Below are 24,877 nucleotides of genomic sequence, written 5' to 3' on the forward strand. Positions count from 1 at the left end.
TTCCGTTGTTCCAGTCGACCAAACTCATAGCTATTTCTTTAGAACTCCATTTTTTCTATCGATTGAGTACAAGAAACTGCCCATTTACTGATTTCAACTACCCAATAATGTGGTCAGAAATTTGCAATTTGGCCAATTTCACGAAAATTAAAAAATATGACAATTTCAAAATAAGGTCCAGAATGAACAATGCAGACATTCCTGGCTCTAAAATAACATTTTCTTTGTTCATCAGTCATGTCTCCAGGCCCCTCTGATATTACTCTTGCTTTCTGTTTTGAATTTTTATTCAAACAAAAAATAGAAGACTTACTATTATGCAGACTACTGTAATAATTGTATAAATAACATCAACCCATTCATGACTGCATATTAGAATGGCTAGTTGGACATTTATTGGACAATGACATCATTTGTTTACTTTTGAACATTGGCAAAAATCAAACATTTCCCCTACTTTGAGCTCCATTTCCAGGTTCTTTTTATAGTAAAATCAATCAAAATCACCTCTATTTCTATAATATGTTTTCCATTCTATCAAATGAGACCAAGAAAACGAGAATACAACCATAAATACTATACGAAAATAGACCACAAATTCGGCATTTTAATTAAAAAAAAAAGGTCGGATTTTTTTTTCTCATAATGCACTGCGTGCTCCAGGATTTTTTTTTATATGGTGCACACTGACCACACAGACCCATTCTCCCACATGTGGGCCTACCAGCTTTCTCCTGCTTGATTTGAAGCCGCTAGAATTTATGAGTACTGTATATATATACGTCAAACACGGTACCTCGTAAGACGTATATATACGGCCGCGACAGTCAAAGGGTTAATAAAATAATTAGGAAAATTTTGTCCATGGGGAAGTGGTAAAGAATTCTTCCTCCGTAAGCAGTGTGTGTTGTAAGACAACTAAACTGCCGGGAGGAAGGGGGCTAGTAACCTCTTCTGTATAAATTACTAAATTTAAAAAGAAAAACTTTCATTTTTTTTTAGTAGGTCACCCTGCCTCAGCAGGGTACAGCCAGTGTGTTGAAAAAAAAAATAGAAAATTTTTAATTAAATTTACTGCTGAAATTGTCTACTTTTTTTTTCATAAAACATAATGCAAAGCTACAATTGCCTTAAGCATTATAATTTTTGTTTAACACATCAGCCATCTCCCACCAAGGTAGGGTGACCCAAAACATTTAATACATTCACTGCTGGTTATTTTTAGCAGCAGCACAGTGCTGGATGTGATGCCAGCTGAAGAGTCTGTTTAAAACCTCGACCAGCATAAAGTAAATGTGTTAAATGTGTCACCACTCAACAACAGCAGGATCCCAACATTACATCAACTAACCCCTCAAGGAAGGTTCCTTGATGTTGGTGAGGGACTCTTGATCTACAGAACTGGATCTGTGTTCAGTTCCCTGAATTAAGCCTGAATACCTTCCATTCCCCCCCCCCCCAACAGGCGCTGTATAATCCTACAGGTTTAGCGCTTCCCCTTGATTATAATAATGATACATCAACATTCAGGTGTTTCAACTTACAAATAAGTTGTCTGTATAGAAAACAGGAACATGAGGGAGTGTTTTGTTTCACACATATATACTACCAAGGCTTGGTGCATATAAAACTAATTCATAAGTGGAAGTGGATGAGTGTTACTTATGCTTGAAAGTGGGAAACTTCCTCTGATTTACTATATATTCAATTAGAAAATCTACAACCACCAGTCCAAGATCTTGTACAAAGAAGTATATAATATTGCATTTTATATAAATGTGAAATGACATAGAATTCTGGAGGTGGTAAGTACAGTGCCTGAACTCTGAAAGATAGGTGAAAATGTTATAGTTCTGGAGGTGGGAAGTACAGTGCCTAAACTCTGAAGGATAGGTGGGGATGTTGATGTTTAAAGGGTAATTTAAATTATGCCTGCACACTTATGGCAAGACAGCTAGGAAATGATGTTCCCTGAATTAAGCCTGAATACCCCCCATCCCCACAGGCACTGTATAATCTACGTGTTTAATGCTTTCCCATAATTATAATAATAATAATAGGAAATAATGGTGAATGTGTTTCCTTGTATGGGCTGCCCAACTTTGGTGGGCAACAGCCAAGGTGATGAACAAATTAACATGTACACTAAAATTTAAAAGTTCCCTACATGTGTGTGTAAATGCTCAACAGTTAAACACTAACCTAAGTGATGCTTTTTCAGCAATTGAACTTAGTTCTTGCAAAGCCTCGTCATCGATCTTAATGCCTTCAGTTTGTGCCCGGATTCGGATAATTTGAGACACTTCCTCTGCCCCATATGGCTTCATGCGCACAATAATCAAACGGTCCAGTAGATCCCGTGGAATTCCATGTGCAGAAACTATGTCGCCTGTTCCTCTGTAAAGTAATAAATATCAGGTTACTGAGTATGTGAGAAGAGTGGAAACATCACAATTCCATCGATCCTCTGAGCTGCAACATCTCCACCCATCCTTCAGAGTGCAGGCACTGTACTTCCCACCTCCAGGACTGAAGTCTGGCTAACCAGTTTTCCTGAATCCCTTCACAAATATTCCCTTACTCAAGCTCCAATAGCATATCAAACCATAATAAAACACTTGTCTCCTTTCATTTCAATCTATCATGCTCACACAAACCCGCTGGATGCTCAAGCCCGTATCACTCAAAACCTCTATCCTCTACCTCCAACCCAACATGGGATGACTCCTATCTCTCCTTCCTTCCAACTCGGATTTTATACACCCTCTGGGTCATCCTCTCTGTGACCAAACTACCTCAATACCTTCTCAGCACTCAGAATATTTTTGGTTACCTCACACTATCTTCTAATTTATGTGCTTCATTCTCTATGTATCCCTCCCTTACCTTACCTTTACTTTGATATGTACCTTTGATGAGTTTTGAGTCTTTCTGCTCCTGGAGCCTGGCCATGGGCCAGGCTTATCTGGTGCTTGCCTGGTCAACCAGAATGTTGCTGCTGGTGGCCCACTGCCCCACAGTCATCACAGCCTGGCTGACATGACATCTCCACTGCCTGTACCTGTTTTAGATTGACCTGTACCTGTTTTAGACTAACCTGCATCTATTTTAGACTGGCCTGTACCTGTCTGTTTAAGACTGGCCTTTACCAGTTTATTTAAGGCTGACCTGATAGGGTGAAACTAATGTTGGTCTAACAAGAAATACTGTCAGTTTTCATTCCTCTGTATTTCTGCTTAATATACTGCTGACATATTTCCAATACAGAACAATTTTTCATAAATCTGACTGAAAAAGTATATTAAAAAGTTAAACAGAACTTCACAGTAGATGCTATTAAATTTATGATGCACTTTTTGAATTGCAGTTACAAAATAATACACTAGAAGAGCTTTTATAAGAGAGCTGACCTGGAACCTATACACAAATAACCCTATACACAAATAATAAAAATTTATGGCAGCATTCCAGTCTGACTTGGACCGGTTCTGGTCTCTGTGCAGGTTATTTGTGTATTGCTCCAGTCACAGTATGGTGCCTTTTTATATCTTCTTGAATACTACCTACTTAGCATTTTCATACTAAGAAAAATCTTCACAAGTCCATAAGACATGAAGCAGTAAGAATTAAATCATTTCTTTTAAGAAATCAGTACACCCTCTCCTCACTTAGCGATGTACTCGTTTACCAACGACTTGGGCTTACAACTGGCTCTCTGATCAACATGCATACCTAAATAATGTATATTAGAGCTGATTTCCTCTATTCTGTTTATTATAATATACAGGACACTACTGTATAAACATTTAAAAATATACTAAAAATGTTATAAATGGTGCAGAGATGACATTAAAACAATATCAAAGATGGTTGACACAAACCCACTACCATTATAGTATGCTCCTTGCTTAGAGGTGAATTCGTTTAACGACGTGGTCTTAGGAACAGAACTCCATTGTTAAGTGAGGAGAGGCTGTATTCATTTATGAAATATGCTGAAAAACAATCACAAAAGGCAACAACTTACTTGATTACACAACGTCCTCTGTTTGTGGCGAATATGACAATGGGGGCTATCCTGGATTCTAGTGCTCGATGCAGGAAGGTGAAGCACTCTATATCGAGCATGTGCACCTCATCTATGAATAACACTCCTGGCACCAGCTCAGCTATGCCTTGATCAATGTATTTATCGACCACCTTATTGATCTCCAACCGCAGCTTTTCTGTTGATGTGAAAATTGAACAGTATACAAAAAGATATCCAGCATTTACAACCAAAGCTTCACACCCATATAAGAGTGTTGGTACTACTATACTTTCATACATTCCCTTCTTTGCCTCCATAGATAACATTTTTTGCCTCCACATATACCTCAATGCACCACTCACCTCTTTTCCTTCATCAATTCTATGATTAACCTCATCCTTCATAAATCCATCCGCTGACACGTCAACTCCCAAATATCTGAAAACATTCACTTATTCCATACTCCTCCTCCCCAATTTGATATCCAATTTTTCTTTATCTAAATCATTTGGTACTCTCATCACCTTACTCTTTTCTATGTTCACTTTCAACTTTCTACCTTTACATACACTCCCAAACTCATCCACTAACCTTTGCAATTTTTCTTTAGAATCTCCCATAAGCACAGTATCATCAGCAAAGAGTAACTGTGTCAATTCCCATTCTGAATTTGATTCCCCAAAATTTAATCCCACCCCTCTCCCGAACACCCTAGCATTTACTTCTTTTACAACCATATCTATAAATATATTAAACAACCATGGTGACATTACACATCCCTGTCTAAGACCTACTTTTACCAGGAAGTAGTCTCCCTCTGTTCTACACACCCTAACCTGAGCCTCACTATCCTCATAAAAACTCTTTACAGCATTTAGTAACTTACCACCTATTCCATATATATGTACTTGCAACATCTGCCACATTGCTCCCCTATCCACTCTGTCATATGCCTTTTCTAAATCCATAAATGCAATAAGAGCTTCCTTACCTTTATCTAAATACTGCTCACATATATGCTTCAATGTAAACACTTGATCTACACATCCCCTACCCACTCTAAAACCTCCTTGCTCATCCGCAATTCTACATTCTGTCTTACCCAGTAAACTTATTCCTCTATAATTTTTACAATCTCTTTTGTCCCCCTTCCCTTTATATAAAGGGACTATACATGCTCTCTGCCAACCCCTAGGTACCTTCCCCTCTTTCATAACATTTATTAAACAAAAATACCAACCACTCCAACACTATATCCCCCCTGCTTTTAACATTTCTGTCATGATCTCGTCAGTTCCAGCTGCTTTACCCCCTTTCATTCTATGTAATGCCTCATGCACCTCCCCCCACACTCACACCCTGCTCTTCTTCACTCCTAAAAAATGATTTACCTTCCTGGCCAGTGCATGAAATTACCGCCTCCCTTTCTTCGTCGACATTTAAAGTTCCTCAAAATATTCTCGCTATCTACCCAAAACCTCCATCTCCCCATCTACTAGCTCCCCTTTTCAGTTTTTAACTGATAAATCCATTTGCTCCCTAGGCTTTCTTAACTTGTTTAACTCACTCCAAATTTTTTTCTTATTCTCATTAAAATTCCTTGTCAGTACCTCTCGCACTCTTTCATCCGCTCTCCTTTTGCACTCTCTCACCACTCTCTTTACCTTTCTTTTACTCTCCATATACAGTGGACCCTCAACCAGCGATTGCATCGATTAACGATTAATCTGACTAGCGATTCATTTAAACGCAAAAATTTTGCCTCGACTAGTGCTTAAAAACCCGACCAGCGCTTTTCGTTCTGTACCATACGCGTCCACTTTGGCCTGAGCGCGCCTCACTTGTCCTTTTGGTGCCAGCCAGCCACTGCGGTCGCTTCCAAACATACAACTGGAACATTTCATATTATCACAGCCTTTTTAGTGATTGCACCTGCAAAATAAGTCACCATGGGCCCCAAGAAAGCTTCTAGTGCCAACCCTACAGCAAAAAAGGTGAGAATTACTATGGAGATGAAGAAAGAGATCATTGATAAATATGAAAGTGGAGTGCGTATCTCTGAGCTGGTCAGGTTGTATAATAAACCCCAATCAGCCATCGCTACTATTGTGGGCAAGAAAACGGCAATCAAGGAAGCTGTTCTTGCCAAAGGTGCAACTATGTTTTCGAAACTGAGATCGCAAGTACTCGAAGATGTTGAGAGACTGTTATTGGTGTGGATAAACGAGAAACAGATAGCAGGAGACAGCATCTCTCAAGTGGTCATATGTGAAAAGGCTAGGAAGTTGCATGACGATTTAATTAAAAAAATGCCAGCAACTAGTGATGTGAGTGAATTTAAGGCCAGCAAAGGTTGGTTTGAGAGATTTAAGAAGCGTAGTGGCATTCATAGTGTGATAAGGCATGGTGAGGCTGCCAGTTCGGACCACAAATCGGCTGAAAAATATGTGCAGGACTTCAAGGAGTACATAGACAGTGAAAGACTGAAACCTGAACAAGTGTTTAATTGTGACGAAACAGGCCTGTTTTGGAAGAAAATGCCAAGCAGGACATACATTACTCAGGAGGAAAAGGCACTCCCATTAGGGAAATGTGTGCAAAGTGGCTTGAATTGCAAAGCTTTTTTGATGAAAATAACCTTCAGACAGCTACTGCAAGCCGTGTTGGCAACCTGTACAATGACACTGTTGTGAACCACTTTAGGAAAGTCATAAAGGGACGAGAGGTACAGGCCTCTATGGACAGATATGTTGTGCGACAGAAGTCCAGTGACTCTCAAGCTGGTCCTAGTGGCATTAAAAGAACAAGGGAAGTAACCCCAGAAAAAGACTTGCTGCCTCAAGTGCTAATGGAAGGGGATTCCCCTTCTAAACAGTAAGGAGATAACGCTCTCCCCTCCTCCCATCCCATCAATCATCACCAGATCTTCAATAAAGGTAAGTGTCATGTAACTGTGCATGTAATCTTCAGTTTGTGTGTATTAAAATTAATATTTCATGTGGTAAAAATTTTTTTTTTCAATACTTTTGGGTGTCTTGCACGGATTAATTTGATTTCCATTACAGTGGACCCCCGGTTAACGAACTTTTTTCATTCCAGTAGTATGTTCAGGTGCCAGTACTGACCGAATTTTTTCCCATAAGGAATATTGTGAAGTAGATTAGTCCATTTCAGACCCCCAAACATACACGTACAAACGCACTTACATAAATACACTTACATAATTGGTCGCATTTGGAGGTGATCGTTAAGTGGGGGTCCACTGTATTTCTTATGGGGAAAATTAACTTTACTAACGATTATTTTGACTAACGATGAGCTCTCAGGAACGGATTAATATCGCTGGTTGAGGGTCCACTGTACTCTACTCTTCTTATAACACTTCTGCTTTGTAAATACCTCTCATAAGCTAACTTTTTCTCTTTTAGCACACCCTTTACTTCATCATTCCACCAATCACTCCTCTTTCCTCCTGCACCCACCCTCCTATAACCACAAACTTCTGCCCCACATTCTAATACTGCATTTTTAAAACTATTCCAACCCTCTTCAACCCCCCCCCCCCCACTACTAATACCTGCACTAGCCCACCTTTCTGCCAATAGTTGCTTATATTTCACCCGAACTTCCTCCTCCCTTAGTATATACACTTTCACCTCCCTCTTGTTGTTGCCATTTTCCTCTTATCCCATCTACCTCTTACTCTAACTGTAGCTACAATTAGGTAATGATCCGATATATCAGTTGCCCCTCTATAAACGTGTACATCCTGGAGCCTACCCATCAACCTTTCATCCACCAATACATAATCTAACAAACTACTTTCATTACGTCCTACATCATGCCTTGTATATTTATTTATCCTCTTTTTCATAAAATATGTATTACTTATTACCAAACCTCTTTCTACACATAGCTCAAAAGCTCCCCATTTTCATTTACCCCTGGCACCCCAAATTTACCTACTACTCCCTCCACAACATTTTTTCCCACCCATTTTAGCATTAAAATCCCCAACCACAAGTACTCTCACACTTGGCTCAAAACTCCCCAGGTAATTACTCAACATTTCCCAAAATCTCTCTCTCCTCTATACTTTTCTCTTCCCCAGGTGCATAAATGCTTACTATAACCCACTTCTCACATCCAACCTTCATTTTACTCCACATAATCCTTGAATTAATACATTTATAGTCCCTCTTTTCCTGCCATAGCTTATCCTTCAACATTATTGCTACTCCTTCTTTAGCTCTAACTCTATTAGAAACCCCTGACCTAATCCCATTTATTCCTCTCCACTGAAACTCACCCACCCCCTTCAGCTTTGTTTCACTTAAAGCCAGGATATCCAGCTTCTTCTCATTCATAACATCCACAATCATCTCTTTCTTATCATTCGCACAACATCCTAAATATTTTCCTACATAGGATTATTACAAAGACTGGTTATAACTTCAGGTTGCCGTGTCAAACAATTACTGCATTTTTTAAATATTACTTCTTACAGACCTAGTCCATAAGTGCAGATGTTGTAAACTCAAGTGTTCATAAGTTGCTGGTCCTCTATATGCACTTCTTTAATAAGGAACAATAATTGTTTATACTCTTATTACAACCTCATCAATAAAGTGCCGAGAGTGATACAGAAGCATGGAAAAGTAAGATCATAATGTCAAAATACTACAGAGACTTTCAACAGTAAAAAAAAAAAAAAAAAAAAATGAAAGGATATAAAAGATTTTTTTTTCAACGAACCAGCCGTCTCTCACCAAGGCAGGGTGGCCCAAAAAGAAAAACAAAAGTTCCTCTTTTTAAATTTAGTAATTTACACAGGAGAAGGGATTACTAGCTCTTTGCTCCCGTCATTGTAGTCGCCTCTTACAACATGCAATGCTTACGGAGGAAGAATTTTTTTCCATTTCCCCATGGAGATAAGAAGACACAAAGAAGAACAAGAACTACAGTGGAGCCTCTACTTACGAGTTTAATCCGTTCTGTGACCTTGCTCGCATCTGGATTTGCTCGTTTGTAGAGTCAATTTTCCTCATTTAAATTAACTGAAATGCAATTAATCCATTCCAGCTTTTAGAAGGCACAACACGATACTTCAATATTTTGCTAATATCATCTATATGGCTTAATTATCTATTACAATTCATCTAATACGACATAATAAACAATATAAATAACTTAAAAACCTGATATATACTCAAGAATGAATAAAGTACAAGTAAGTCATTATGTGACAAGTGGAGCCATCTATTATTATTGTTATTCTTTCTTTCAACACACCGGCCGTATCCCAACAAGGCGGGGTGGCCCAAAAAGAAAAACGAAAGTTTCTCTTTTTCTTCTTTTCTTTCAACACACTGGCTGTATCCCACCAAGGCGGGGTGGCCCAAAAAGAAAAATGAAAGTTTCTCTTTTTCTTCTTTTCTTTCAACACACTGGCTGTATCCCAACAAGGCGGGGTGGCCCAAAAAGAAAAACGAAAGTTTCTCTTTTTCTTCTTTTCTTTCAACACACTGGCTGTATCCCACCAAGGCGGGGTGGCCCAAAAAGAAAAACGAAAGTTTCTCTTTTTCTTCTTTTCTTTCAACACACTGGCTGTATCCCACCAAGGCGGGGTGGCCCAAAAAGAAAAATGAAAGTTTCTCTTTTTCTTCTTTTCTTTCAACACACCGGCCGTATCCCAACAAGGCGGAGTGGCCCAAAAAGAAAAACGAAAGTTTCTCTTTTTCTTCTTTTCTTTCAACACACTGGCTGTATCCCACGAAAGCGGGGTGGCCCAAAAAGAAAAATGAAAGTTTCTCTTTTTCTTCTTTAATTTCAACACACCGGCCGTATCTCACCAAGGCAGGGTGGCCCAAAAAGAAAAACGAAAGTTTCTCTTTTAAATTTAGTAATTTATACAGGATAAGGGGTTACTAGCCCCTTGCTCCCGGCATTTTAGTCGCCTCTTACAACACACATGGCTTACGGACGAAGAATTCTGTTCTACTTCCCATGGAGATAAGAGGAAATAAACAAGAACAAGAACTAGAAAGAAAATAGAAGGAAACCTAGAGGGGTGTGTATATATATGCTTGTACATGTATGTGTAGTGTGACCTAAGCGTAAGTAGAAGGAGCAAGATGTACCTGTAATCTTGCATGTTTATGAGACAGACAAAAGACACCAGCAATCCTACCATCATGTAAAACAATTACAGGCTTTCGTTTTACACTTACTTGGCAGGACGGTAGTACAGTGGACCCCCGCATAGCGACTTTAATCCGTGCAAGAGGGCTGATTGTTATGCGAAATGATCGGTATGCGAATGAATTTTCCCCATAAGAAATAATGGAAATCAAATTAATCCGTGCAAGACACCCAAAAGTATGAACAAAAAATTTTTACCACATGAAATATACATTTTCCTACACACAAAGAGAAGGATACATGCACAATAGTAGAGTAGTACATGCACAATATATATTGTGCATGTACTACTCTACTAAATGAAGAATAAATGACACTTACCTTTATTGAAGATGCAGCAATGACTGATGAGACACTGTGTCCTGGGAGTGCCTTTTCCTCCTGAGTACTGTAGGTCCTGTTTGGCATTTTCTTCCAGAACAGGCCTTATCACACTGTGTATGCCACTACGATTCTTAAATCTCTCAAACCAACCTTTGCTGGCTTTAAATTCACCAATATGAGCACCAGTTCCAGGCATTTTTCCCTGTTCACCTGGGTGTTAGTCGACTGGTGTAGGTTGCATCCTGGGAGACAAGATTAAGGACCCCAATGGAAATAAGTTAGACAGTCTTCGATGACACTGACTTTTTTGGGTTATCCTGGGTGGCAAATCCTCTGGGGTTAATTGTTTCTTGGTATTCTCAATAAGCCACACCAACAACGGTGCTACAGCAGCAGCAGCAGCTGACAGTGCTACAGCAACAGCAGACGATGCTACAGCAGCAGCAGACGATGCTACAGCAGCAGCAGCAGACGGTACTACAGCAGCAGCAGCAGCTGACGGTGGTACAACAGCAGCAGCAGCTGACAGTGCTACAGCAGCAGCAGGCGATGCTACAGCAGCAGCAGACAGTACTACAGCAGCAGCTGATGGTGGTACAGCAGCAGCAGCAGCTCACAGTGCAGCAGCAGCAGCAGCAGCTGACGGTGGTACAGCAGCAGCAGCAGCTGTACCACCAATAGTAGCGATGGTTGATTGGGGTTTATTATACAACCTGGCCAGCTCGGAGACACGCACTCCACTTTCATACTTATCAATGATCTTTTTCTTCATCTCTATAGTAATTCTCACCCTTATTGCTGTAGGGTTGGCACTAGAAGATTTCTTGGGGCCCATGGTCACTTATTTTGCAGATAAAATCACCAAAAACACTGTAATAATACGAAATGTTCCGATTGTATGCTTGGATGTTACCGCGGAGGCTGGCTGGTAAACAATGCCACCGGCGGCACACGTGAGGCTGGCTAAGGGCGCACATTGGACGCGTCTCGGACGAAGAGCAATGAGCGGGTTTTTGGGCGGTATGTGAGGCAAAATTTTTGCGATAAAAGCGAGCGGTATGCGGATTGAACGGTATGCGATGCGTACGGTATGCGGGGGTCCACTGTACAAGGTATGATGTAGCACATAATGAAAGTAGTTTGTTAGATTATGTATTGGTGGATAAAAGGTTGATGGGTAGGCTCCAGGATGAACATGTTTATAGAGGGGCAACTGATATATCAGATCATTATTTAGTTGTAGCTACAGTTAGAGTACGAGGTAGATGGGAAAAGAGGAAGGTGGCAACAACAAGTAAGAGGGAGGTGAAAGTGTATAAACTAAGGGAGGAGGAAGTTCGTGCGAGATATAAGCGACTATTGGCAGAAAGGTGGGCTAGTGCAAAGATGAGTAGTGGGGGGGTTGAAGAGGGTTGGAATAGTTTTAAAAATGCAGTATTAGAATGTGGGGCAGAAGTTTGTGGTTATAGGAGGGTGGGTGCAGGAGGAAAGAGGAGTGATTGTTGGAATGATGAAGTAAAGGGTGTGATAAAAGAGAAAAAGGTAGCTTACGAGAGGTTTTTACAAAGCAGAAGTGTTATAAGAAGAGCAGAGTATATGGAGAGTAAAAGAAAGGTGAAGAGAGTGGTGAGAGAGTGCAAAAGGAGAGCAGATGAAAGAGTGGGAGAGGCACTGTCAAGAAATTTTAATGAAAATAAGAAAAAATTTTGGAGTGAGTTAAACAAGTTAAGAAAGCCTAGGGAAAGTATGGATTTGTCCGTTAAAAACAGAGTAGGGGAGTTAGTAGATGGGGAGAGGGAGGTATTAGGTAGATGGCGAGAATATTTTAAGGAATTTTTAAATGTTGAGGAAGAAAGGGAGGCGGTAATTTCATGCACTGGCCAGGGAGGTATACCATCTTTTAGGAGTGAAGAAGAGCAGAATGTAAGTGTGGTGGAGGTACGTGAGGCATTACGTAGAATGAAAGGGGGTAAAGCAGCTGGAACTGATGGGATCATGACAGAAATGTTAAAAGCAGGGGGGGATATAGTGTTGGAGTGGTTGGTACTTTTGTTTAATAAATGTATGAAAGAGGGGAAGGTACCTAGGGATTGGCGGAGAGCATGTATAGTCCCTTTATATAAAGGGAAAGGGGACAAAAGAGATTGTAAAAATTATAGAGGAATAAGTTTACTGAGTATACCAGGAAAAGTATACGGTAGAGTTATAATTGAAAGAATTAGAGGTAAGACAGAATGTAGAATTGCGGATGAGCAAGGAGGCTTCAGAGTGGGTAGGGGATGTGTAGATCAAGTGTTTACATTGAAGCGTATATGTGAACAGTATTTAGATAAAGGTAGGGAAGTTTTTATTGCATTTATGGATTTAGAAAAGGCATATGATAGAGTGGATAGAGGAGCAATGTGGCAGATGTTGCAAGTTTATAGAATATGTGGTAAGTTACTAAATGCTGTAAAGAGCTTTTATGAGGATAGTGAGGCTCAGGTTAGGGTGTGTAGAAGAGAGGGAGAATACTTCCCGGTAAAAGTAGGTCTTAGACAGGGATGTGTAATGTCACAATGGTTGTTTAATATATTTATAGATGGGGTTGTAAAAGAAGTAAATGCTAGGGTGTTCGGGAGGGGGGTGGGATTAAATTATGGGGAATCAAATTCAAAATGGAAATTGACACAGTTACTTTTTGCTGATGATACTGTGCTTATGGGAGATTCTAAAGAAAAATTACAAAGGTTAGTGGATGAGTTTGAGAATGTGTGTAAATGTAGAAAGTTGAAAGTGAACATAGAAATGAGTAAGGTGATGAGGGTATCAAATGATTTAGATAAAGAAAAATTGGATATCAAATTGGGGAGGAGGAGTATGGAAGAAGTGAATGTTTTCAGATACTTGGGAGTTGACGTGTCGGCGGATGGATTTATGAAGGATGAGGTTAATCATAGAATTGATGAAGGAAAAAAGGTGAGTGGTGCGTTGAGGTATATGTGGAGTCAAAAAACGTTAGCTATGGAGGCAAAGAAGGGAATGTATGAAAGTATAGTAGTACCAACACTCTTATATGGATGTGAAGCTTGGGTGGTAAATGCAGCAGCGAGGAGATGGTTGGAGGCAGTGGAGATGTCCTGTCTAAGGGCAATGTGTGGTGTAAATATTATGCAGAAAATTCGGAGTTTGGAAATTAGGAGAAGGTGTGGAGTTAATAAAAGCATTAGTCAGAGGGCAGAAGAAGGGTTGTTGAGGTGGTTTGGTCATTTAGAGAGAATGGATCAAAGTAGAATGACATGGAAAGCATATAAATCTGTAGGGGAAGGAAGGTGGGGTAGGGGTCGTCCTCGAAAGGGTTGGAAAGAGGGGGTAAAGGAGGTTTTGTGGGCGAGGGGCTTGGACTTCCAGCAAGCGTGCATGAGCATGTTAGATAGGAGTGAATGGAGACGAATGATACTTGGAACCTGACGATCTGTTGGAGTGTGAGCAGGGTAATATTTAATGAAGGGATTCAGGGAAACCGGTTATTTTCATATAGTCGGACTTGAGTCCTGGAAATGGGAAGTACAATGCCTGCACTTTAAAGGAGGGGTTTGGGATATTGGCAGTTTGGAGGGATATGTTGTGTATCTTTATATGTATATGCTTCTAAACTGTTGTATTCTGAGCACCTCTGCAAAAGCAGTGATAATGTGTGAGTGTGGTGAAAGTGTTGAATGATGATGAAAGTATTTTCTTTTTGGGGATTTTCTTTCTTTTTTGGGTCACCCTGCCTCGGTGGGAGACGACCGACTTGTTATAAAAAAAAAATAAAAAGTGTGTATATATATATATATATATATATATAAATATATATATATATATATATATATATATATATATATATATATATATATATAGGTAGTAGGTTGGTAGACAGCAACCGCCCAGGGAGGTACTACCGTCCTGCCAAGTGAGTGTAAAACGAAAGCCTGTAATTGTTTTACATGATGGTAGGATTGCTGGTGTCCTTTTTTCTGTCTCATGAACATGCAAGATTTCAGGTACGTCTTGCTACTTCTACTTACACTTAGGTCACACTACACATACATGTACAAGCACATATATACACACCCCTCTGGGTTTTCTTCTATTTTCTTTCTAGTTCTTATTCTTGTTTATTTCCTCTTATCTCCATGGGGAAGTGGAACAGAATTCTTCCTCCGTAAGCCATGCGTGTTGTAAGAGGCGACTAAAATGCCGGGAGCAAGGGGCTAGTAACCTCTTCTCCTGTATATATTACTAAATGTAAAAGGAGAAACTTTCGTTTTTCCTTTTGGGCCACCCCGCCTTGGTGGGATACAGCCGGTGTGTTGAAAGAAAGATATATATATATAAAATATAGGGAGATACCACCTCTAGAACTGTTATAGGGACCCTCATCCTCAGAGAAAAGAATAAACTTGTACATGTATGTGTAGTGTGACCTAAGTGTAAGTAGAAGTAGCAAGACTTACCTGTAATCTTGCATATTTATGAGACAGACAAAAGACACCAGCAATCCTACCATCATGTAAAACAATTACAAGCTTTCGTTTTACACTCACTTGGCAGGACGGTAGTACATCCCTGGGTGGTTGCTGTCTACCTACCTACTACCTATAATTATTATTATATAGTACATTATTATTATACATTATTATTATACATATATTATTATACATATATTATTCTTTCTTCTTTCAACACACCGGCCGTATCCCACCGAGGCGGGGTAGCCCAAAAGGAAAAACAAAAGTTTCTCCTTTCACATTTAGTAATATATACAGGAGAAGGGGTTACTAGCCCCTTGCTCCTGGCATTTTAGTCGCCTCTTACAACATGCATGGCTTACGGAGGAAGAATTCTGTTCCACTTCCCCATGGAGATAAGAGGAAATAAACAAGAACAAGAACTAGTAAGAAAATAGAAGAAAACCCAGAGGGGTGTGTATACATATGCTTGTACATGTATGTGTAGTGTGACCTAAGTGTAAGCAGAAGTAGCAAGACGTACCTGTAGCCTTGCATGTTTATGAGACAGAAAAAACACCAGCAATCCTACCATCATGTAAAACAATTACAGGCGTTCATTTTACATTCACTTGGCAGGATGGTAGTACCTCCCTGGGCGGCTGCTGTCTACCAACCTACTACCTAGACATATATTATTACACGTATTATATTATTATTATATTATACTATTATTATACATATTATTATTATTACAATATAAATAATTTGTAATTTTTATTCACACAAATGACAGAAGATTTACTGTTATGCAGACTACTGCATTATTGTGATAATTGTATAAATAATGTCAACCCATTCATGACTGCATATTGGAATGGACAGTGACATCATTTGTTTACTCTTGAACATCGCCAAAGAATTGAACATTTCTGCTACTTTGAGCTCAATTTCAAGATAAGAACATAAGAACGAAGGAACACTGCAGAAGGCCTACTGGCCCATGCGAGGCAGGTCCAAGTCTCCTACCGGCTTAAGCCAATGCACCCAACCTAGTCAGGTCAGGTCACATTGACTTAATGGAGGAACACGGCAACCGACCTGGTAGCACAAGCTATCAGGTCCAACTCATACCCACCCACATCCACTCATGTATTTATCCAACCTATTTTTAAAGCTACACAACGTTCTGACCTCTATAACTGTACCTGGGAGTTTGTTCCACTCATCCACAACTCTATTACCAAACCAGTACTTTCCTATATCCTTCCTGAATCTGGATTTTTCCAACTTAAAACCATTGCTGCGAGTCCTGTCTAGGCTAGATATTTTCAGCACACTATTTACATCCCCTTTATTTATTCCTGTCTTCCATTTATACACCTCAATCATATCCCCCCTAATTCTACGTCTTTCTAGAGAGTGCAGATTCAGGGCCCTTAGTCTATCCTCATAGGGAAGGTTTCTGATACATGGGATCAACTTTGTCATCCTCCTTTGTACATTTTCCAGAGAATTTATATCCATTCTGTAATACGGTGACCAAAACTGTGCAGCATAATCTAAATGAGGCCTAACCAAGGATGTATAGAGTTGAAGAACAACCTGAGGACTCCTATTATTTATGCTTCTTGATATGAAGCCAAGGATTCTATTAGCTTTATTGCGAACACTTATGCACTGCTGTCTTGGTTCCAGATTACTGCTAACCAGAACTCCCAAATCTTTTTCGCAATCCATAATATTAAGATCTACATTATTTAGTTTATATGTGGCATGGTTATTGTCCTATCCAACATTTAGAACCTTGCACCCGTCTACATTAAACTGCATCTGCCACTTCTCCGACCACTGCATCAGTCTACTCAAATCTTCCTGGAGTGCTCTAATGTCCTCTCCAGAATGAATTCGACGGCCTATTTTGGTGTCATCGGCAAACTTGCTGATGTTGCTCTTTATGCCCTCATCTATGTCGTTTATGTAGATTGTGAAGAATTGAGACACTTATGCAACACACGGGAATCCCCATTGAAGAAACGCTTCGCCACACAGTGGCTTCATCAGTCCAACACAAAGCAGAGATGGGCAAGGAGAGCAGAAGCTTGAGGCAATCAGTCCCCCAACCTGGAATCGATGTGCTCAGCCCACCACTCCCACAGGAAGTGCAGCACAGGGCCAGAGAGGTGGCTTATATACTGCAGTGAGATGAGTTGAAGCAGGAGGAGGCGGGATCACAGTGGGACCTGCCACTAGTGTAAGTAGGTCGTCCTCCAAAGGTTGGGCAAGCGCAGTATATAAGCCACCTCTCTGGCCCCACGCTGCACCTCCCACAAGAGTGACGGACTGAACACATCGACCCCAGGCTGAGGGACCGACCACCCCAAACCTCCACTCTCCCCACCCATCTCCACCTCGCACCAGACTGATGAAGCCACTGTGTGGCGAAATGCTTCTTCACCAAAGACTCCCATGTGTTGCACAAGTGTCTCAATTCTTCAACTTGTCGGTTTTCAAAACCATTCATCACACATGTAGATTGTGAACAGCAGGGGGCCCAACACTGACCCCCGTGGAACACCGCTCGTGACGCTTCCCCACTCTGATTTCTCCCCACTTATGCAAACTCTCCGCTGCCTATCTGTCAACCATGCCTCTATCCAGGAAAAAATTTCTCCTCCTATTCCATGTGCCTTAATTTTCCTCAATAGTCTCTGATGTGGGACCCTGTCAAAAGCCTTACTGAAGTCCATATACACAATATCATATTCATTACCATGATCTACCTCCTCAAATACCTTGTAGATGAATGGTTCAGAGAACCGACATGTTGATAAATTAGACACACGTGCAACTCTTGGGTATCTTTATTGAGGAAACGTTTCGCCACACAGTGGCTTCATCAGTCCATACGTAGGAGAAACTTGAAGAACAGGAGGAGAATGAGGTAATCAGTCCCTCAACCTTTAGTCGATGTGTTCAGTCCATCAATCTTGAATAGAATACTTTTCATCGTGAAACCAATCAAAATCACATCTATTTCTGTAATATATCTTCCATTCTATCAAATGAGACCAAAAAAACGAGAATACAACCATAAAAACTATACGAAAATACTGCTAAGGGGCGGCTAATGGTTAAGAAGTGAACTCCGTTATTTATGGTCCGATTTCTTTCATTTTTGGTGTATGTTAAGAAGCATCTTTCATCATACATTGCCCAAGTTTCAATAAGATAGTCTAACAAACAACTGAGATCCAATTCCCTAGATCAAGAGCAAGAGTCCCTCACCAGCATCAAGGAACCTTCCTTGAGGCCCACTCTCATCTGGAAGCCAAAAATTGACTGAGTGACTGCTCGTATCTGGAAAAACTCACACATGGATGCACTCATAAGTAAAGGTTCCACTGTATTAAGAAAATAGAAGAAAACTCAGATGAGCGTGTACATATATGCATGTATGTACATGAACGTGTAGTGTGACCTAAGTGTAAGTAGAATTAGCAAGATATAAAAGATTTAAAAATAAAATATAAAAGCATGTCTCTATGACTAACACACAAGAAAAACTAAAACAACCAAAGATGCAGAAAGGAAGAAAGTGATTCATAAGAGCATGGAAAGAACTATAGGAAGCAAAGGATGAATGAGAACTTAGAACAAAAATTAGATTGGATTTTGTCACCAAAGCCACTATGTTGTGCACCCCCATGTCCATCCAGGTTACAAAAAGATACAAGTAGAGTTAAAGGAATTCAGCCTTGGAGAAATAGTATTTAAAGTGGTCAGTTCCTCAGCCTGGAAAATCAGCTCCATAGTCTGGAACAATGATCCAAAATGTGGAACTGACCACCTCTCCAGGCTGACAGACTGACCATCTCAAATACTATTTCTCCAAGGTTGATGGACTGATTACATCATCTCTACTTTGCTACTATACCTGCTGTCTCTGTATTTGATTGAAGAAGCCTACTGTGTGGGCAAAACATTTTGATCACAACATGTGCCTTACTCTTCAAGCGTACATTAATTCATTTTTCCACAGACTTTTGAGTATCTATCTGGCTTCTCCAATGAGCATCGCTATTGGGCCGTGCGAACGTGCTGCGCAGTAGCTGCTGATTGAGTTGGCTTTTGCGCAGTGTTGACGTGTACTTAGCTCTGTGAAGACCTGTTTGCGCGCTCTCTACGAATTGAAGCAAGATGCTCTCCATCGAGTAACTTTACCAACAGCTTAAGGAAGAATTGAGGTTGGCGAAGGTGGAGATTCGGCGACTGACCGAGGAAAACAAGAACATTCGTAGTAGTCCTCCTGTTTTGAGTCCTCAAGTCCTCAGGTCAAGAAGGGAAACTGGTCAGTGGCTGGACAGCAGGGAACGAAGTTGACGATCAAGAAGACGAATGGAAAGGTAGAAACGATGAAGAAGAAAGAGACTGCCATGGAAACTGTTGTGGAAACATCTAATACATTCTCAGTGCTACCCGATGAATGTGAGTCGACTACTGGGAATATCACAACGAACGACACCAAGGAAGGTAAGAATATTGTTGTTGTTGGGGATAGCCAAGTTAGGTATATGGATAGGGCATTCTGCTTGAAGGACAGGAGTAGGAGACAGAGAGTTTGCTTTCCTGGGGCTGGGATGGAGGATATTGTTAGCCGTCTGGATGACATCACGAGAGGTAATGGGAGCAATCCTATTATCTGTCTCAGTGCTGGAGGCAACGATGTTGGCAGACAAAGGAGTGAAGACCTGATTAGCAGGTACAGGTCAGCAATAGAAATAATTAGGAGTAAGGGTGGGAACCCTGTCATATGTGGTATTTTGCCAAGGAGAGGAGTTGGAAATGAATGGTTGTCCAGGGCAATTGGTGTCAATTGCTGGCTGGACAAATACTGTAAGGAAAATGCGGTAACATTCATTGACAACTGGGACCTCTTCTATGGCAGAAATGACATGTATGCCAGGGACGGGGTTCACTTATCTAGGTCTGGGGTGGTAGCACTGGCAACTGCAGTAGAGGGAGCAGTTAGGACTTTAAACTAGGAATAGTTAGTGGTATGGGTTTTGGCAGGAAAACAGTGAAGTCCCAGTGTAGTAATATTACGAGTTCTAGGGGAACTAGTAATAAGCAGAACGAGGTAGATATTGAAAAGCCAGGGACTTTGGGTGATAAGGACAGTAATAGGTTTAGTAGAAAAACAGAAATGAGCAGGAAGGGTAAAGAGAAAGGAGAGTCTTTCAATGTTTATTATGCTAATTGCCGTAGTGCTAGGAATAAGATGGACGAGTTGAGATTAGTTGCTAGTGCAGGTAACATTGATGTATTTGCCTTAACTGAGACGTGGTTTAATTCAAAAAGTCGGGACATGCCTGAGGAATGTCATATTCAGGGTTTTAAATTGTTCCAAGTAGATAGAAGTATCGCGAAGGGGGGTGGGGTGGCATTGTATGTCCGAGATCACTTGAACTGTTGCATAAAAACGGGTATTAAGTCTGAAGTAACACATACAGAGTCTGTTTGGATAGAATTTTCAGAGGGGAATGAAAAACTGATTTTAGGAGTGATATACCGTCCCCCAAACTTAGATAGGGACCAAGGGAGACTACTATGGGAGGAAACTGTTAAGGCCACAAGGCACGATAATGTAGTAATTCTAGGAGACTTTAACTTTAGTCATATTGATTGGAATTTCTTGACTGGGAATTTAGAATCATACGACTTCTTAGAAGTAGTTCAGGATTGTTTTTTGAAGCAGTTTGTGACAGAACCTACAAGGGGAAATAACCTGCTTGACTTAGTTATGGCAAACAATGAATCCCTTGTTAATAATTTAGAAATTTCAGAGGAACTGGGTGCTAGCGACCACAAATCAATTACATTTAGCATTGAATGGAAGTACGATAGTAGCGATAACTCAGTAACAGTCCCAGATTTTCGCTTAGCAGATTACGATGGGCTTAGAGAACACTTATCATCTGTTGACTGGGGTAACGAAGTGAGCTATCAATATGACAGTTTTCTGAACACTATACATGCTGCTCAAAGAACGTTTATCCCATATAAAGAAATTAGATCAAATAGAAATGACCCAAAATGGATGAATAATAGGCTCAAATATCTACTAGGGCATAAGAAAGGAATTTATAGGCGTATCAAAAGAGGTGAGGGTCATCTTATGAATCAGTATATTGACATTAAGAGGGACATTAAAAAGGGGATAAGAAAAGCTAAAAGGGACCATGAAATTAAAGTTGCTAGGGATTCTAAAACTAACCCAAAAAGTTTTTTCCAGGTCTATAGAACAAAAGTTAGAGATAAGATAGGTCCCCTTAAAAATAACTATGGGCACCTTACTGACAAAGAGAATGAAATGTGCTCGATTTTTAATAATTATTTTCTCTCAGTTATTACACAGGAAGACACTAACAATATTCCAGTAATTAATTTTTATAGTGGGCTAGAAGATAAATTATGTAACATCACAGTCACTAGTGAAATGGTTGTGAAGCAGATAGACAGACTGAAGCAAAATAAGTCGCCGGGTCCTGATGAGGTTTTTTCAAGGGTTCTTAAGGAATGCAAAATGGAACTCTGTGAACCATTAACTAATATTTTTAATTTATCTCTTCAAACAGGTGTAGTGTCTGATATGTGGAAGATGGCTAATGTAATTCCTATTTTTAAAACAGGGGACAAGTCGTTACCGTCAAATTACCGCCCAATAAGCCTGACCTCAAGTGTAGGCAAATTACTAGAGTCAATTATAGCTGAGATTATAAGAAGCCATCTCGATAAGCATAGCTTGATTAATGATACTCAGCATGGATTCACAAGAGGCCGGTCTTGTCTAACTAATTTATTAACTTTCTTCAGTAAAGCTTTTGAGGCTGTTGACCACGATAAAGAATTTGATATTATTTACTTAGATTTTAGTAAGGCTTTTGATAGAGTTCCGCACCATAGACTATTAAAGAAAGTGGCAGCTCATGGCATTGGGGGAAAAGTGCTCTCGTGGATCGAGTCATGGCTCACAACAGGAAGCAGAGAGTGTCCATAAATGGGGTTAAATCCGAGTGGGGATCTGTAACAAGTGGCGTTCCACAGGGATCAGTCTTGGGCCCGTTGTTGTTTATAATATATATCAATGATCTTGATGAGGGAATTACTAGTGATATGAGCAAATTCGCCGATGACACAAAGATAGGTAGGATAATTGATTCAAACGTAGATGTTATGGAACTTCAGGAGGATTTAAACAAACTCTATTCTTGGTCAGAAAAGTGGCAGATGCAGTTCAATGTAGATAAATGCAAGGTTCTGAAGCTTGGGAGTGCCCATAACCCTAGTACTTATAAGTTAAATGACGTAGAACTTAGCCATACAGATTGCAAAAAGGACTTGGGGGTTATGGTGAGCAGCAACCTTAAACCAAGACAGCAATGCCTAAGCGTATGTAATAAGGCAAATAGATTACTGGGATTTATATCAAGAAGTGTAAGCAACAGAAGTCCAGAGGTCATACTGCAGCTTTATACATCATTAGTAAGGCCTCACCTAGATTATGCAGCTCAGTTCTGGTCTCCATATTACAGAATGGACATAAATTCGTTAGAAAACATTCAGCGTAGGATGACTAAATTAATACATAGCATTAGAAATCTTCCTTATGAAGAAAGATTGAAGACTCTTAAGTTACATTCACTTGTTAGACGAAGAATGAGGGGAGACCTGATCGAAGTGTATAAGTGGAAGATAGGTATTAATAAAGGGGATATTAATAAGGTCTTGAGGATGTCTCTCCAAGAGAGAACCCGCAGTAATGGATTTAAATTAGATAAGTTTAGATTTAGAAAGGACATAGGAAAGTATTGGTTTGGAAATAGGGTAGTAGATGAGTGGAACAGTCTACCTAGTTGGGTTATTGAGGCTGGGACTTTGGGTAGTTTCAAATTTAGGTTGGATAAGTACATGAGTGGGAGGGGTTGGATTTGAGTGGGACTTTCACATCAGAGCTTATTTCTTGGGTGGCACTGAAAATTGGGTTGGGCAAATGTTTTGTTAGTGGGATGAATTGTAAAGGACCTGCTTAGTATGGGCCAACAGGCCTCCTGCAGTGTTCCTCCTTTCTTATGTTCTTATGTTCTTAAGAATCATTATGTGAGTCAAGAGCCTTCAGTGATGATACAGAATCAATAATAATCATAGAGTCAAGCTCAGTGTCATCAGTTAGTTTTAGCACTATAAGGATGACAAACAAACAAGTTTGCAGTGCAGATGCCCAGTTGTTAATTCTTATGCATAACTCAACAAAGTTCGTATCATTCTTAACCAGGGAGGTGGCAACAAGAGCAGATGCAGCCAGTAGAATCCTGCTTGGATCCATCAGTTTATATAAATTCTTGCAAACCATTACTAACAGTTAAAAAATTTTTTTTTGAGCAGTTGCTTTTGAAATAGATTTAAGGAAGGGGTTACTAATGATGAACTTTTTGGGAGGGGCTTGCAGGTATGTACGTAATGTTAAATGAACACATCTACCATGGAGGGATGAAATATTCTTGTTGTATGCAGTGATACAGTTCATTTAAGTTATAAAACTTAATATAATTGCATGTTTTCACAACCAATTTAGATCCAGAGAAGCAAGCAGATTAACCAGAAATGAATACACACATGTGAAGGGAGAGGCTGAGCAACAATGTGAGAAACACACAGCAGCCATGGCTAGGTCTGAGCCAAAACTGCTTCACACCACATCAGAAGAAAAACTATAGAAAAAAACTAAGGAATTCAACTGAAGAAAGAGGAGAGCTCACAGAAAATCACAAGGAAGCCTTTGCAGTGCTGAACAAACAATTGAGTAAAATTCATAGAATATCTTACATGGAAATATATACTGTAGTCTAAAATTAAATATACATTTATACCTGTTATTTCTGTTTTCTTTGGCTTCATAAGTTGTGACATCATGGAGAGTATATCTTGACCTCCCTGCGGCTGAGCATTAGCAACGTCCAGGTCATGAAGGGTCACATCCTGAATCACTTCCTTCTTCTTATGCACGTCACCTTTAGGCAGCGGAACATACTCTTCTGCCTACATGAAAGATATAACAACTTACTGATACAACAAATCATTTGTAATACAATATCTCATATTTTAACGACTGGCAGTAACCCACTAAGAGAGAATGACTCAAATAAATTCACCAACACTCAATCTTTAACATAGCAACACAGAAGATTCTGTAAGTCAAATTAAATAATGAGTGCAGATTCTTTTTCCTACAAGCACTTTAAAGAATTTAAAATATTTCTTTTTGTTTTCTACTTTATCAGGTGTTTTACATCAAGGGAAAGTGGCTCAAAAAAAGGAAATACATTTACAATTGGATATCTAATCTTTCATTATTCAAATTTTTTGTTACCCTCATCATCTTGCTTATAAACCCAGTTTATAAATAAGTTAAACAATCATGGTGATATCACACATCCCTAAGGCCTAATTTTACTGGAAAATAATCTCCCTCCCTCCCTCCTACCTACATATTTACATGGAAGCTTATGAATTTGGCAAAGTGACGTCTTCAACGTACCGAGCAGGACTGGTACACTTCCAGCATTTCTGGTCATGTTCACTGTGGTTACAGTGGCTCTCACTTATATTTTATAAACTTGTAATATTCTCTGTATATAGTGTGCATGTACAGGAAGGCCCTGTGTATTCGGTACCTTCTTTTTGATGTTCCACTTTTTCGTTGGCTTTCAACTGAGCCAATGTTCACCCTGTTCAGTGCTCTTACCATTTCTATGCATTTTTTGCACAAAGGGAAGGGTGACTGGCACCA

General features: G+C 39.9%; 2 protein-coding genes across 4 annotated transcripts in view; one reads left to right on the plus strand and one right to left on the minus strand.

Moving 5' to 3' along the window:
- Positions 1–24,877, plus strand: part of LOC138854115 (transposable element Tc1 transposase) — a 93,031-nt gene that overhangs the window by 47,629 nt on the left and 20,525 nt on the right. For 2 of the 3 annotated variants that reach the window (XR_011393326.1, XR_011393324.1), the window contains one exon: positions 23,663–23,951. The exons of the other annotated variant lie outside the window; for it this stretch is intronic. The gene's annotated coding sequence lies outside the window, so the exon portion shown is untranslated. Of the gene's footprint in view, positions 1–23,662; positions 23,952–24,877 lie in introns of those variants that run through there. 3 annotated transcript variants of the gene reach the window in all.
- pont (RuvB-like helicase pontin) overlaps positions 1–24,877 on the minus strand; it is a 97,256-nt gene that overhangs the window by 3,256 nt on the left and 69,123 nt on the right. Inside the window, exons 5-7 of the mRNA XM_070095271.1 lie at positions 23,958–24,126; positions 4,028–4,226; positions 2,203–2,397 (exon numbers count right to left, since the gene is read on the minus strand). Coding sequence (XP_069951372.1) covers positions 2,203–2,397; positions 4,028–4,226; positions 23,958–24,126 — 563 coding nt within the window. The remainder of the gene's footprint in view (positions 1–2,202; positions 2,398–4,027; positions 4,227–23,957; positions 24,127–24,877) is intronic.

Source organism: Cherax quadricarinatus, chromosome 49 (assembly GCF_038502225.1).
Source record: "Cherax quadricarinatus isolate ZL_2023a chromosome 49, ASM3850222v1, whole genome shotgun sequence".
NCBI classification, from domain to species: Eukaryota; Metazoa; Arthropoda; class Malacostraca; order Decapoda; family Parastacidae; genus Cherax; species Cherax quadricarinatus.